We start from the raw sequence: 12,429 nt of genomic DNA on the forward strand, positions 1-12,429 counted from the left end.
ATGTAAGAGGCAACCAATTAGTGTGTCTCTCTTGAATCAATGTTTCTCTCTCTCTCTATTCTTGTCTCTTTCCTTCCCTTCCACTCTATCTAAAACTCAATGGAAAAATATCCTTAGGTGAGGATGAACAAGAATAAAAAATAATAATAATAATAATAATAATAATAAAAAACTTCAATCACTTTACTTTTGTTTTTAAAATCTAGCCCTACCCGGACATCTGTATTTTAGATCTGAATCCATAAAATTAACCAAATTAATATTCACAATCCAAATACCAAACAGCTGACCCACTTCTTTATACTTTGAAGCCAAGCAAATGGGTCCCCATTTCTGATGAAAATCCGCCTGGTGCCCAGGCCCCTGTGTGGCCACTCAGAGCTCGCTGTCTCCTCAGTCAGCTCTGGGCTGCTCCTTTGGCTCCAGGCCATGTCCGTCCACACTGGTGATGGATTGATTTCTCGGACAGACCTGCACCAGGTGCAAAACGACTTACAGACCCTCCTGCCGCACTCGCTCCCAGAGCCCTGCAGATTAGACACCTGGAGAATTTCAGATAGAAGTCCCGCGTTCATGAGTTTTGCCTCTTCCAAGGGTCTAAACTAGTTCAGAAATATGAGTTAACAAGCTTCTTGTTATCAACGAGAAAACTATTTTACAAATTGACTCATTCAAATTAATATTTGTTTTTCATGAGGCGGCTGTTGACGTTGAAGTGTTGTGTGTTAGCTGGGACAGCTCCACAGCTGACGCCTCGTGAATAGCCGTGTCCGGACTAGCAGGGCCAGAGCCCTCGGATAACATCCGGGACAATGGCTGTGGTCCCCGCGAGCTGCTCTGCTCAGAAAGGTCTTTTGTAGGTTTTCTTATTCGGTCTTCACAACAATCCCGAGAAGTAGGGACTGTCATTATCCTCATTTATACATGAAACTCAGAGAAGTTAAGTAACTTGCCCAGGACACACAGCTGCCTGGGGTGGGGCTGGAGCTGGATGGAGGAAGGCAAAGGGGGAAAAATAAACATTAAAAATAAATTTTCTAAAAATGAAAAAAGAAAAAAAAAAGAATCAAATCCAGCCCTGGCTGGTGTGGCTCAGTGGGTTGGTCGTCATTCTGCGCACTGCAAGGTGGCCAGTTCGATTCTAGCTCAGGGCTCAAGCCCAGGTTGTGGGGGTGATCCCCCTGCGGTGCGGGGTGTACAGGAGGCGGCAGCCGGTGGATGTTTTGCTCTCATGGATGGTTTTCTCTTTCCCTCTCCCTTCTGCTCTCTCTAAAAATCAATTGAAACAATATTTTTTAAAGAATAAAATCCAAACAGTCTGTCTCCTAAGCCCAGATTCTTAATTACTATTCTTCAGTGACCTGTGCTTCTCCAAAGGGCCATCAAAATATGAGGGAGCCTTGTCACCTGTGGCCACAGTGCTCAGACTCCTGGAGGGAAGTAGACTCCGAGACGGTCAGGAGGGAAGGGGGCCTTGGAGCAGGCTGGCCCTGCCCCTCCTTCGGTGGCCTCCCTCCTTACCTTGTCATAGACCCACTTTGAAGGACAGTGCTTCAGGCTGGGTCCCGGCTGAACCGGCCTCAGCAGACACTGGCGGATCGGGGCACCCTGCGCTGCTGCTCCACGCACAGCGCAGGGCTGAGCAGGAGGCGGAGAGACTGCTCTGCCTCACAGGCCTCCCCGGGATGGGGCCGCAAGGTGGTGAACAGCCTGTGCTCCGGGAGCTCTGACTTGGAGCATTCTCCATCCCGAGGTTTAAGAGCTCGCGCGTGGCACACTTCAAGCCATCGGTGCAAGCTCGCTGCGCAAAGTCGGGAAGAGCTGAGGGTCAGGTCCAGCACGCTCCGGGACGGAGGCCAGCGAACTGCGTGGATGAGCAGGGGCGTCGCCCAGGAGGCGGGTGTCAGGTTCAGCTTCTGGACCTCTCCCAGATTCTGGACCCAGACCAGACTTCACTGTCTCCTTCTTTCCCGCACCACCCTGCTAGTCTCCCACCATAAAATCAAGCTCATGGGAATCTCAGAAGCACCTCGAAAGAGAAGGGAAGCGTACAATTTGCAGCCTGTAAGCGGCAGGTGGAAGGGAAGAGGGAGCGGGCCATCAAGGTGCTTCTAGATGGGGGTGGGAGGAAGGAGGAGAGGCACGGGAGGGATGGTTCTCTAGTCTGTGCCTGTGTCTCTGAGTCTGCAACAGCCGCCTCCTTCCCCTAGTGCCTGGGTGCTTGTCTGACTCGCTCCCAGGAGACCTCTCTTAGCCTAGTACGAACCATGTCGGACCAGATGCAGTCTGTTCTCCTCCGGAAGGACTTCAGGCCGTGGCCTTTACACCCTGCAGCTTTCTGACGTGCTACCTTTTACCACTTTACGATTCCAGGTCGAAATCCTCAGCCCCAGCATATTCTCTGTTGCTTTAAGATATTGACCAACAGATATTTTTACGTATAGAGCCTTCCTCTATTTTCCACTCACTACTGGGTACCATAAGATGAAAAGCATATAAAACATAATTTCTGACCTAAAATTTTACAATCTAGTTTTTAAAATATGACAGCCATGTGAACCAATTCCTAAATAATTAGTGCTTATCACAGCATGATGGTAAAACTAGAGTAGTCTCCCCTTATCGGCAGTTTTGTTGTTCACAGTTTCAGTTACCCACAGTCAACTATGGTCTGAAAATATTACATAGAAAATTCCAGAAATAAACTCTTTGTAAGTTTTCAATTGAGTGCCATTCTGAGTCACGGGATGAAATCGTGTGCTGTGCCGCACCGTACCGCCCGGATGTACGCCATCCTTTGTCCCTGTAGCACGCTCTGTCACCACTGTCCGAGTAGAGGCCGTCCAGGTTCGGATGGCCTGTCTCCGTTATCTCGGTGCCTGGGTTCAAGTCACCCTTATTGTGTTTAATAATGGCCCACAGCCATTCACATTACTTTTATTACATTTTATAATTGTTCTATTGTATTATTGTTGTTAGTAATGTCTTACTGTGCCTCACTTATAAATTAAACTCTATCGTAGGTGTGTATGTATAGGGGAAACCGTGCATCCGGGGTTCAGTGCTACCTGTGGTTTCAGACCCCCACTAGGGGTCTTGGAAACCTTTCCCAGAAGATAAGTAGGGACTAGGGTATAGTCTTTATAATAAATTGGGATGATCCTATAATTAGAGAAGAATCTAGAATACGAACTTGTTCAGTAAAGATAGTAAAAAGAGTGAAATAGCACATACCCTGGTCATTTGTATTGTTCTTGTTTATTATATAACAACGTGGACCCATTTCTAACCTATATTCCCAACTTATTTTATAGTTAGAATTCCTTTTTAACAAATGCAATTAAAGCAGCAGCCAGTTCTATGTAATAAAAATATTTCTTCTGCTGGCCAGCAGCCCATACTCACACTCCTTTGCTGACAGAGATCCAAGGCTCCTGGAGGAAAACCCAGTATGAGAAAGACATTCGCAAATCCCTGTCCACTTGGCAGCAAATCTACTTAACAAAAGGCCACCTTTCAGCAGCGCGCTGATACAAAGGACAGGTTTGCAGATCTGCACAGTGTTCAATAACTTAGCAAAACGTGAGCTTTTCAATGCATTGATTTCACTTGGAGCTTTTATACATCTTGTCCAGATAAAGATGCTGACCACTGCTGGTCAGCTTATCCGGCGTGGCTCAGTCCTGAGCAGAGGACCGTGGGACTCATCTGGGGCCTTCCCAGTGCCACGGGGGCAGAGGAGAGGGTGCCTGGCCCGCCGTCGCCTTCCCCATACCAGCCGATACGTGTACGACTCGAAGGAAGCGATCCCAACCCCATCACCCAAAAGCGCCGCTACTTGCTTTTGAAAGGGTTTTTGTAATCATATTAGAAGACAGGAATGCCTGAATAAAAGTTGGAGAATTTGCGATATGTGAAAGGAAAATAGTTATAAATCTACCCTGTGTCTCTGGGACAAACGGGCTTATGTGAGACAGCCCGGTTGTCTGCTTCGACATGAATGCTTTCTTGCCTAAGGAGACGAGTATGTGTTTGGGTTAAGACGCCCTCCTGCCAGGCTTCAAATTAGGTGAGACTGGTAAAGAAAATAAAAGGCAATGGCTTGTGTCCATACATGACTTCATTCCATCCTTTGAATGACTTTATCAATAACTACAAGAGGGCAAGACTCAGCAATACCTGTGGACAGTGGATGCCTCCAGGCCGTGGAGACCCAGCTTCACATCCAGGGTGGTTTTCCTAAAATGATCACTATTGTCTTTCTCTGGGCTTATGCTCTAATTATACCCAAACTTTCTGAACTTTCTTGAACAAATTCACCCTCGGGAAGGAGCACCGCAGGGCTCACGCACGTGGTGGATCAGGTTGTCCGCACCCAGCTATCCTTCCTCCTCCCCGGTCAACCTTTGTTTTCTCTGTTGTAAATTCCTCCTGCTGCCCGGTGAACGCAAATGTGAGGACTTGGCTCAACTGCGTGTTGGCGGGATACGAGTGAGGGGGTGTTTTCGATAGTATTTTGCCCAATCTACTTTGTATTTGATTTTTTCCAAAAAATTTCCTATTTCTAAAACTGCTGCCAGTTAGTAGAGATTTGGATTCTACATTTATCCTAAACCACTAAGAAAAAGCTTCAGAAAGTCTCCTTGCGGAGCATCATTAATTAGACACAGGAAAACATTTACTCTTCGGTATTCGGATATTGTGCATTTCCTGACGCCTTGCTGCCCCCTAGTGCCGAATTCCGGGAGTGCACCCTTCCCTGCAGACAAGCTGGCTTTGTGTTATTTACGTCTGGTCAGTCCATTCTGGCCATGTGGTTAGACACTAATTCAGGACTCCAACAAAGTCCTCCAGGGGTCCTGTCTTGCCAAGTAGATCTAATTTCTGGAGCAGGGGTTTGGTGGGCCGGAGAGTGCAGATGGGAAACAGCCTCAGCAGAACGCTTCATGTCCCTTCCAACGGGAAGATGTGGCCTGGCTCCCCAGCGGGGCTCAGAGAGGGCTCTGAACCTGAGCGAATCCAGGCGTGGTCGCAGGGAGCCCAGCAGTTCAGGACAGTGCCGAGAACCGCAGCAACGGGTCTGCTCGAATGTGTTCTAGAGCAAATTAATGAGACCACAGGGCTTTGAGAGAAGGAGCCTTCGGAAATTTCCTTAACCTCTTTGAGTCTTTGTAAAACTGTCTTTTATAAAAAAGCAATCTTATGGTGTTTTAAGGATTTAATACATAATCTATTTCTGAAGGTTTTATACACTTCGGTATGTGATATAAATCTTCATCTATTACGTTTACTGTGGCTAAAGTAGCCATTAGGTGCAATTTAAGGATTATAGAAAGGCATTCTGACCCCAAGGGCTTGCTCTCAAAATTGTTCTGAAATGATCACAAAATTGCAAACCAGTATGTGGTCTCCATGCGGTTTTTGCCAAAATGACCTTTAACAAGATTTTTAACTTCGTAGGGCCTCTGTTTTTCCATCTATAAAGTATTAATGCACCTATTTAAAGAGATTACTTAGGGATTTAATGAGATAACATATGCCTGGCACATGGCATTTTTCAATAATTGTTAGTTCCTTCCTCCTCCCTTTTTTTTTTCTGGTCTGAAATAGCGAACACCTGCCTTCAGCCCCAGACCCCTGACGGACAGATGCTGACCCACAATGCCCTTGTTCTGAATTGTCTCCAAAGAGCTCAGAGACAGCTCTTTCTCCTCGCCGTTAAGCAAGGAAACCTGCAGTAGGGAATGGGGTTAGGGATAGAAGTGGTCATTAAAATCTTCAGTGTTGGAAAGTGTGACAGGAAATTCAAGGTTTTTGTGAAAACGAAAAAGATTTTCCTCCTTTAATGATGATGACGGTTGCATTTTGGACTGAGGGGAAGACAAGAGACAAAGAAAGGCACCCAATGCAGGAAAGGTCAGTTTGCGATAAGGGAATGTTTTTCTAAAGCATACATTATGAATAGCATCGCTACTTTTCAGAATCAGAATATTTAAAAAGCAGATGCTCAGTCTTCCTGGAGTGAATTAGAAAACAGAAAAAAAAACAAAAACAAAACAGGTTTTAAACTCATTATAACAGAGTTTCGGAAACACAGAGCCATACCCACATACGCCCACACTCACTATGCTCTTTGTTAGTAAAAATATACATTTGGGGGCTTTTATGTGTGGTTTTTATTTGGTGATAGCATTGAAAATTGGGTGGGTGTTGTTAGGTTGTTCGGAAGTTTCGGAGTTTAGTGATAATCACGATTTGATGGTAAGGAAGAATTTGCACGGAGATCTTTCCTCCTACCTGCACCCTGTTTCTGTCATTACCCTGATAGTGACGTGGACAGCAGCCGGAGAGAACCACACGAAATTATGCATTTCATTAAATGTATGTAAAATCTTTTCAAATCATGTCATACGTTGTTTTGGAATCCACCAAGGGGGAGCTGTACTCTCTTTGAATCAAATCTCTAGGTGGAGCCAGAGGGAAGCGAATATTGCCCTGTCCAACCCCTTGTTTTATACATGGGAGGCGAAGGCCTGGAGAGCACGCATGGCCAGGGTGCCTCCCTGGTGATTACCTCTCTCCCCCGATGTCCATCACGTTGGCTTGGTCCATCTGCCCGTAAGACTGTTCCAGTCAAAAGCACTGGGCCTGATTTGCATGTTGAATCTTCCCTCAGCAAGTAATTCAGGAAATTCCATTCTTCATCTCCTCCCGAGAACTGCTTCTTCCCAACAGAAATTATAATAGAGAGAAAGGGATTACGGAACAAGAATATTGTCTTTAGCAACATTTCTTTCAATCATTTAATGCAAAATTTCATGTCCCAGTTTACTATTTTAGCCTACTCCTTGGGAGTGGAAAGGACTCACTTGTGCCTTGACAACGGGATTGTTGTGTTTGGTTAAGAGGAAAATGTCTTCTAGTTCTGTGCTTTGAAAAACCTTAGAGATTGCATTTTTACCTCCTGTGCAAGCCCGTTGGCAAGCAGCTGAACATTATCCAACATTCAACAGATATTTCTTGAGCTCCTACTATGTTCCTGGCACTATTTAGAATCTTAGGATGTATCAGGGAACAAAACAAAGTTTTCAGCTTTTATGATTATATCTTAATGTGTATTTTGTAACATATGAATGAACTGTTGCTTTCCAACACCAGATTATTCTTGGATAGCATTCTAGTGAAAGTGTGTCATTTTTATTTTATTTTTTTACATTGTCTTCTTTGAAATAAAAGACCTACTTTCTCAAGAAAACTGCTTATTGGTCATGCCGCATGAAACTTGGCACAATACTGCCGCCTGGCGGCCACTTGAATCATGAGCCCACGTAGGCTACATACAAGGTCCGTTGTGTTTTTACCACAGTTACCTAGCCGGGAATACTGAGAGTCTAATTCCTTCTGGTTTTGTAACAGGCCAACTGGAAGGGCTCCATCGCTTTCGTGGTTGGAAACCAGCTGGAGGACGATCTGCTCATTCGAGCCCTCGCCCTCGCTGTCCAGGTCCCTCTGCGCAAACTCTTCAGTATCATATCCTGGCAAGACATTCTCCAGCAGGTACCTTCCTTCCCACTCCCAAGCCCCTTAGAGATATTTTTCTCAAAAGAATAGGATAAAGTAATAAAATATATAAAACTGTCATATTCTTGGACTATTTGGTAAATTTTGGTGGATTATTTTAAACACTTAGCTAGAATAATTTGAATCGTTTAATCTGAAAGAATTATTTTTTGTCCGTGAATGTTGCTCATTCAACATTCATTCATTCAACAAAGATTTCTGAGACCATACCAGGCTCTATGCTAGTTCCATGAGGAATTATTTAAAGAAAGATTCAATAAAATACAAGATGAAACTCTTGAATGTCCCAGGGAAGTATAACTAGAAAAGTGAAGTCTATAGCAACTCATAGCTGTCAGAGGTCAGAGGGGTCTGATACCCTAGCCGAGTCCTGTCAAAGGCACACACTCACACCATCTCTGAGAGCGGACCACAGTGACCATAAATATCTCACCTGGTTCCCAGCCCCTTACGTCACCTCGGTGTTTGAAAGTTACATATATCTGAGTATTCTATATGTATGCCTTTCTTTCTCAGCATAGATGGATTTCATTTTCTCACAGATTGATGAAGCACAAACTCTCCTTGGAACCACATCTAAAAAGACAAAGCAACCTGTAGGCACTCCCTTATATTATGAGGTAGGTGGACATATTTATTGAAGAGATTTTTGTTTTAGAAAATGAGAATTGAAATAATAGTCTTTTAGTCACTTTAAAAAAATGTTTAATTCATTCTCTATAAGCAAGTTCCCGTTTCTCCTTGGAGCTGTTTGATCCTGGTGATGGGCCCTTAAGAAATCGGCCTCCCTTTGAACTGAATTCCTCTCTAAGGATGAAATTGTCCTAAATTGTCCGTACACCACTGCATCCAACTGAAGAGCGTAACTCAGAAATGTTTATGTCTAAGAGTGTTTAGTCATACTTTTTCATGGTAATTATTGAGTATGTGAAGAAGGTATTAAACAGGGGGGTATTATTAGTATATTACAAAGTATTCGTTTCACCAAAGAAATAATGTAAAAATGTCCTCCAAAACATTTCCTGCACAAGATAGAGCCACAGCTAGAATAATTTTCTGTCCGTCTGTGAATTTTGTGCATATTCTACATCCTACCTTCATCAATGAAAATGACAATAATCTTCAGGTTCGTGGTCCGTCCCATTTCTAGCAGATGCTTATCACCAAAACCTGGCTTGGCTGACCAGTGGGTTTGTGCAAAGGACTTAGAACTCATGCTCAGTTCAAGAGGATTTCTTCTCACCCTGCCTTGTTAATATCTAGCTTACAGCTTATAAGAAACTATAAAAATCCAGTGATTAATTAGAATATCACTTAAAATTTGTCAAGCACTGTTTTATGGCTCTGCAGACCAAACACGTAAGGATTTTTGGATCTTTATAAGACGAACTTGTTTGCACTTTATTTCAGTGATGACTAATAAAGTTTTTATGTGTCTCAGGTCTTGGATGATTTCATAATGGCCTCCTTAGCATTGCCTGAGTGCTATCTGAGCCCGTTTCGTTGGATTTACTTAGGATTGACAATACTGTGGTTTTATAGCATTAACTCTTGCTACACTATCGTGGAAAACGTCTTCTGTGCTGTTAGAGTTAAATACTTGCTATCTTTTGTTATGATGTTTTGAGTGTGCGTGCTCCAGTTGGAACATTAGGTGAGACCTGGATTTAAATCATTGGAAGTTTTCTTCTGAAATCGTGATAGAAATTCATGTCCAATTCTCAGGTCTGGGATCAATTAGCTTCCCAAAGGACTGTTCCTTCTTCAAAAATGCTCAGTAAAGCCCTGGCCGGCTTGGCTCAGTGGTTAAAGTGTTGGCCTGGAGACCAGGGGGTCTCGGGTTCAATTCCTGGTCAAGGGCACCTACCTAGGTTAGGGTTCGATCCCAGTTGGGGTCCTGCAGGAGGCAGTCAATCAATGTATCTCTTTTACATCTATGTCTCTCTATCTCTTTCTCTCCCCCTCCCTCCCTTTCACTCTATCTAAAAATCAATGGAAAAATGTCCTTGGGGGAGGATTAGCCAAAACAATGCTCAGTAAAAATGAGAGATGGTAATAGGCCCGTTTGAAGTGTGATCTGGACAGGGATTTTGACTGGGATGAGACAGCACGGTGTTACACATCCGGAGTTCAGTTCCAAAGCCATTTCTCTCCAGCATGTGCCGTGGCTCTTGGCTGTGTCCCTTCAGTCAGGGGAGGCGCATGTCACACCTGGCTCCCCCACATTCTCCCAGTGGAGCTTTGGGGTGATCGGCCTCCCATGCCCTCACACACCCACTTTTGAACGGCGGCAGAAGAAAGGGGAGGCGGGACGAGCAGACCACGGAGACTGGACCTTGGGTGCATCGATAGCAATCACTGTAGCAAACATGGACAAAGAACAAAACAACCAATTCAGGCTCCTGGTCAGTTCCGCCAAGGATGGAATGCACATCTGGAGAACAGGGGCCCATTTCCAATCTCAGTCCCTCCACACTTGAGACCTGGTCAGAAACTCCGCCGCCTGGTACCTCATCCCAGGTGAACGGAGAGGCTGCGCCCTCCGACCGGCCCGAGGCAGTTGCGCGCTGACCGACTGTGAGAGGGGCCCGGGAGCTGAATGTTTCTGAGTCCGCCGGACTCTCAAGGCACAGTCTGCCTGGGAGCCTCTTTCTGCTGAAAGTCCTGCATGGTCTGTAGCAACTAGAACACCTGCCAGAGGAGCCTGTCTAGAAGGTCTTGTGTTTTCTTTCACCCAGGAAACTGCAGTGGGAAGAAAACACTAATCTATAAAATTGTTCCTGTTACACGGGACATCCGTAGCGCTGTTTAGACCTGCATTTTGGAGAGAGAGCTCAAACTAGATATTATAAAACCATGCACGGCCAGGTACTCTATTTTTAGGGTACTCTCCATGGCCTTAAATCAGATAGATCCTGGTCGCTCTCACTTGAAAGACAGTTCTAACCAATTTGGCTTTCTGGTCTCCTAGCCTGCAGTCAATTAGGAGGAGCCACAAATTAAGGTGAAACTTCATTAGGGTACAGTTCATCCACAAGTAGTAAAAGAGTGTCAGAAGCACATTACAGATTTCCAATGACGACTCGAAATGTCTGGGCTCGCAAAGACCACATTCCTAAAGGGTTTGCTCAGGCTCTCACTTGGATGGCTTGGTGTTGTGTACACACCACCTCGTTTTCGAAATTGTGTAATTTCCCCTGAAACTTCAGAGTTTCATCTACCATGATATTGTATATATGAGTCTTTATTTATAAATCATAGGTTTTTGCAAACCTGCTTAGATCTGTGCTAATGTAATTCCACGGAGACATATAGAGCTCCAGCCCGTTTATCTGTTCACTCTCTCTCTGGGGAAATTGTGTTTTGCTCTTGCAAGAACTATTCCAAAGACTCATGTGGGAATAGGAAGAGAATGATCTTCGTTTATCTCAGAAATGTTTGCTATTCTTTATTATTATTATTATTATTTAATAATGGGGATGAAGCTAATGATGATCTCACGCACTGGCATGATCCATCAGGATAACTTCTAGCATGTGGTCCTTCCGAGGGCGTGGTCGCAGGGACATGGACACAGGTATGGTCCGTACTGTACGGTGAGCAGTTTCCCCAGTGTTGTACCAAGTGTGAAACAAGCATATCCTTGTTCAAGCACTGGTGTCAAGCACCATCTGGATAAAGGAGGGGGGTTTGAAGATTATACTCTAATTTCAAGAAGCTTAAGGACTATTTAAGAAAAAGTAAAAAGAAAAACTGTAATAAGCCTCACACTAGTAGGTATTCAACAAATGTTTGTTAAATGAGTGAGTGACCCAATGCAGAAAATAGTGAAGTCCATGAGGAACAGATGACGTGTCACGGACATTCCCAGGAAGGTGAGGCTACTCTTCGCCAGGGGCGGGGAGAACTTTGTGGACAAGGTGGTGTTCAGAGGTCAAGGAAAGGGGTCCTGATAATTTTTATCTTTTAAATATATTATCCCGAATAAGCCCCATCACAATTCTAAAAAGAGATACAAATATCCTCATTTTACATACAGGGAAATGGAAGCAAAGAGAAGGTAGAAAGTCTAATTAGAAAATCGAAGAACTTGGATTTAACTACAGTTCAGTACTTTGGCTCAAGGTGTCCACTTGACCACAAACCGAAGCTCTGTCACTGGGCTCAAAGCTGCTCACCTTTGGGTGGGCAGGGCTGGACATTCAAGCGTGGGAGAGGGCGTTCTGAGAAAAGGGAGCCGTTCAAGCCGAGACATAGGAGTGGGAGAAGACAGTTACAGGGCACAATATATACTAACAAGGAAAGGTGATCCTGTGCCTATTTCAAAATCCTAAAAGTAAAATCTATGAGAAAACATTTAAACACTGGGGGAAATCCATGCTTTATGATTCATTCCTGGAACGTAAGTGTGTTTGCTAAGTATACACAAATATTTGTCTGTCTGTATATGTGTTATGGTCCGCATAGAGAATCTGGCCTGTTCATTTGCAGGAAGGCTCATTCCTGACCAAAATTGAAAAGGAAAATATTAACGATCATTCAAAGCCAACGGAAGTGTCCCTGGGAGCAGTGTCTGTGTGAACCCTGCACACACAGATTCTCCCTGGTGATTAAATCTGGTGCATATTAAGTGAGCATTACAAAGGAGATGTGCAGAGTTGGGACTTTGACATTGTGGTTTTGATAAATCAGAAAGGAAAAAACTACCAGCTGGGCAGAGATTTGTTTATTCCACTTATCTGAAACCAAAGTCAACTTTCTTAAAAGTTTTAGATTGCAGTCCGTGGGTCCCGTCATTTCATGATAGTGACCATTGCCCCTCCCTACCTGCAAGGCCTCCACCCGCTC

The 12,429-nt window shown here is 44.4% G+C and overlaps 1 protein-coding gene across 1 annotated transcript in view; it reads left to right on the top strand.

The window, feature by feature from the left end:
* SPAG17 (sperm associated antigen 17) overlaps positions 1-12,429 on the top strand; it is a 184,697-nt gene that overhangs the window by 15,826 nt on the left and 156,442 nt on the right. Inside the window, exons 2-3 of the mRNA XM_036273222.1 lie at positions 7,417-7,557; positions 8,124-8,201. Of these exons, the coding sequence (XP_036129115.1) occupies positions 7,417-7,557; positions 8,124-8,201 (219 nt within the window). The remainder of the gene's footprint in view (positions 1-7,416; positions 7,558-8,123; positions 8,202-12,429) is intronic.

Source organism: Molossus molossus, unplaced genomic scaffold (genome assembly GCF_014108415.1).
Source record: "Molossus molossus isolate mMolMol1 unplaced genomic scaffold, mMolMol1.p scaffold_m16_p_20, whole genome shotgun sequence".
Lineage (NCBI taxonomy): Eukaryota > Metazoa > Chordata > Mammalia > Chiroptera > Molossidae > Molossus > Molossus molossus.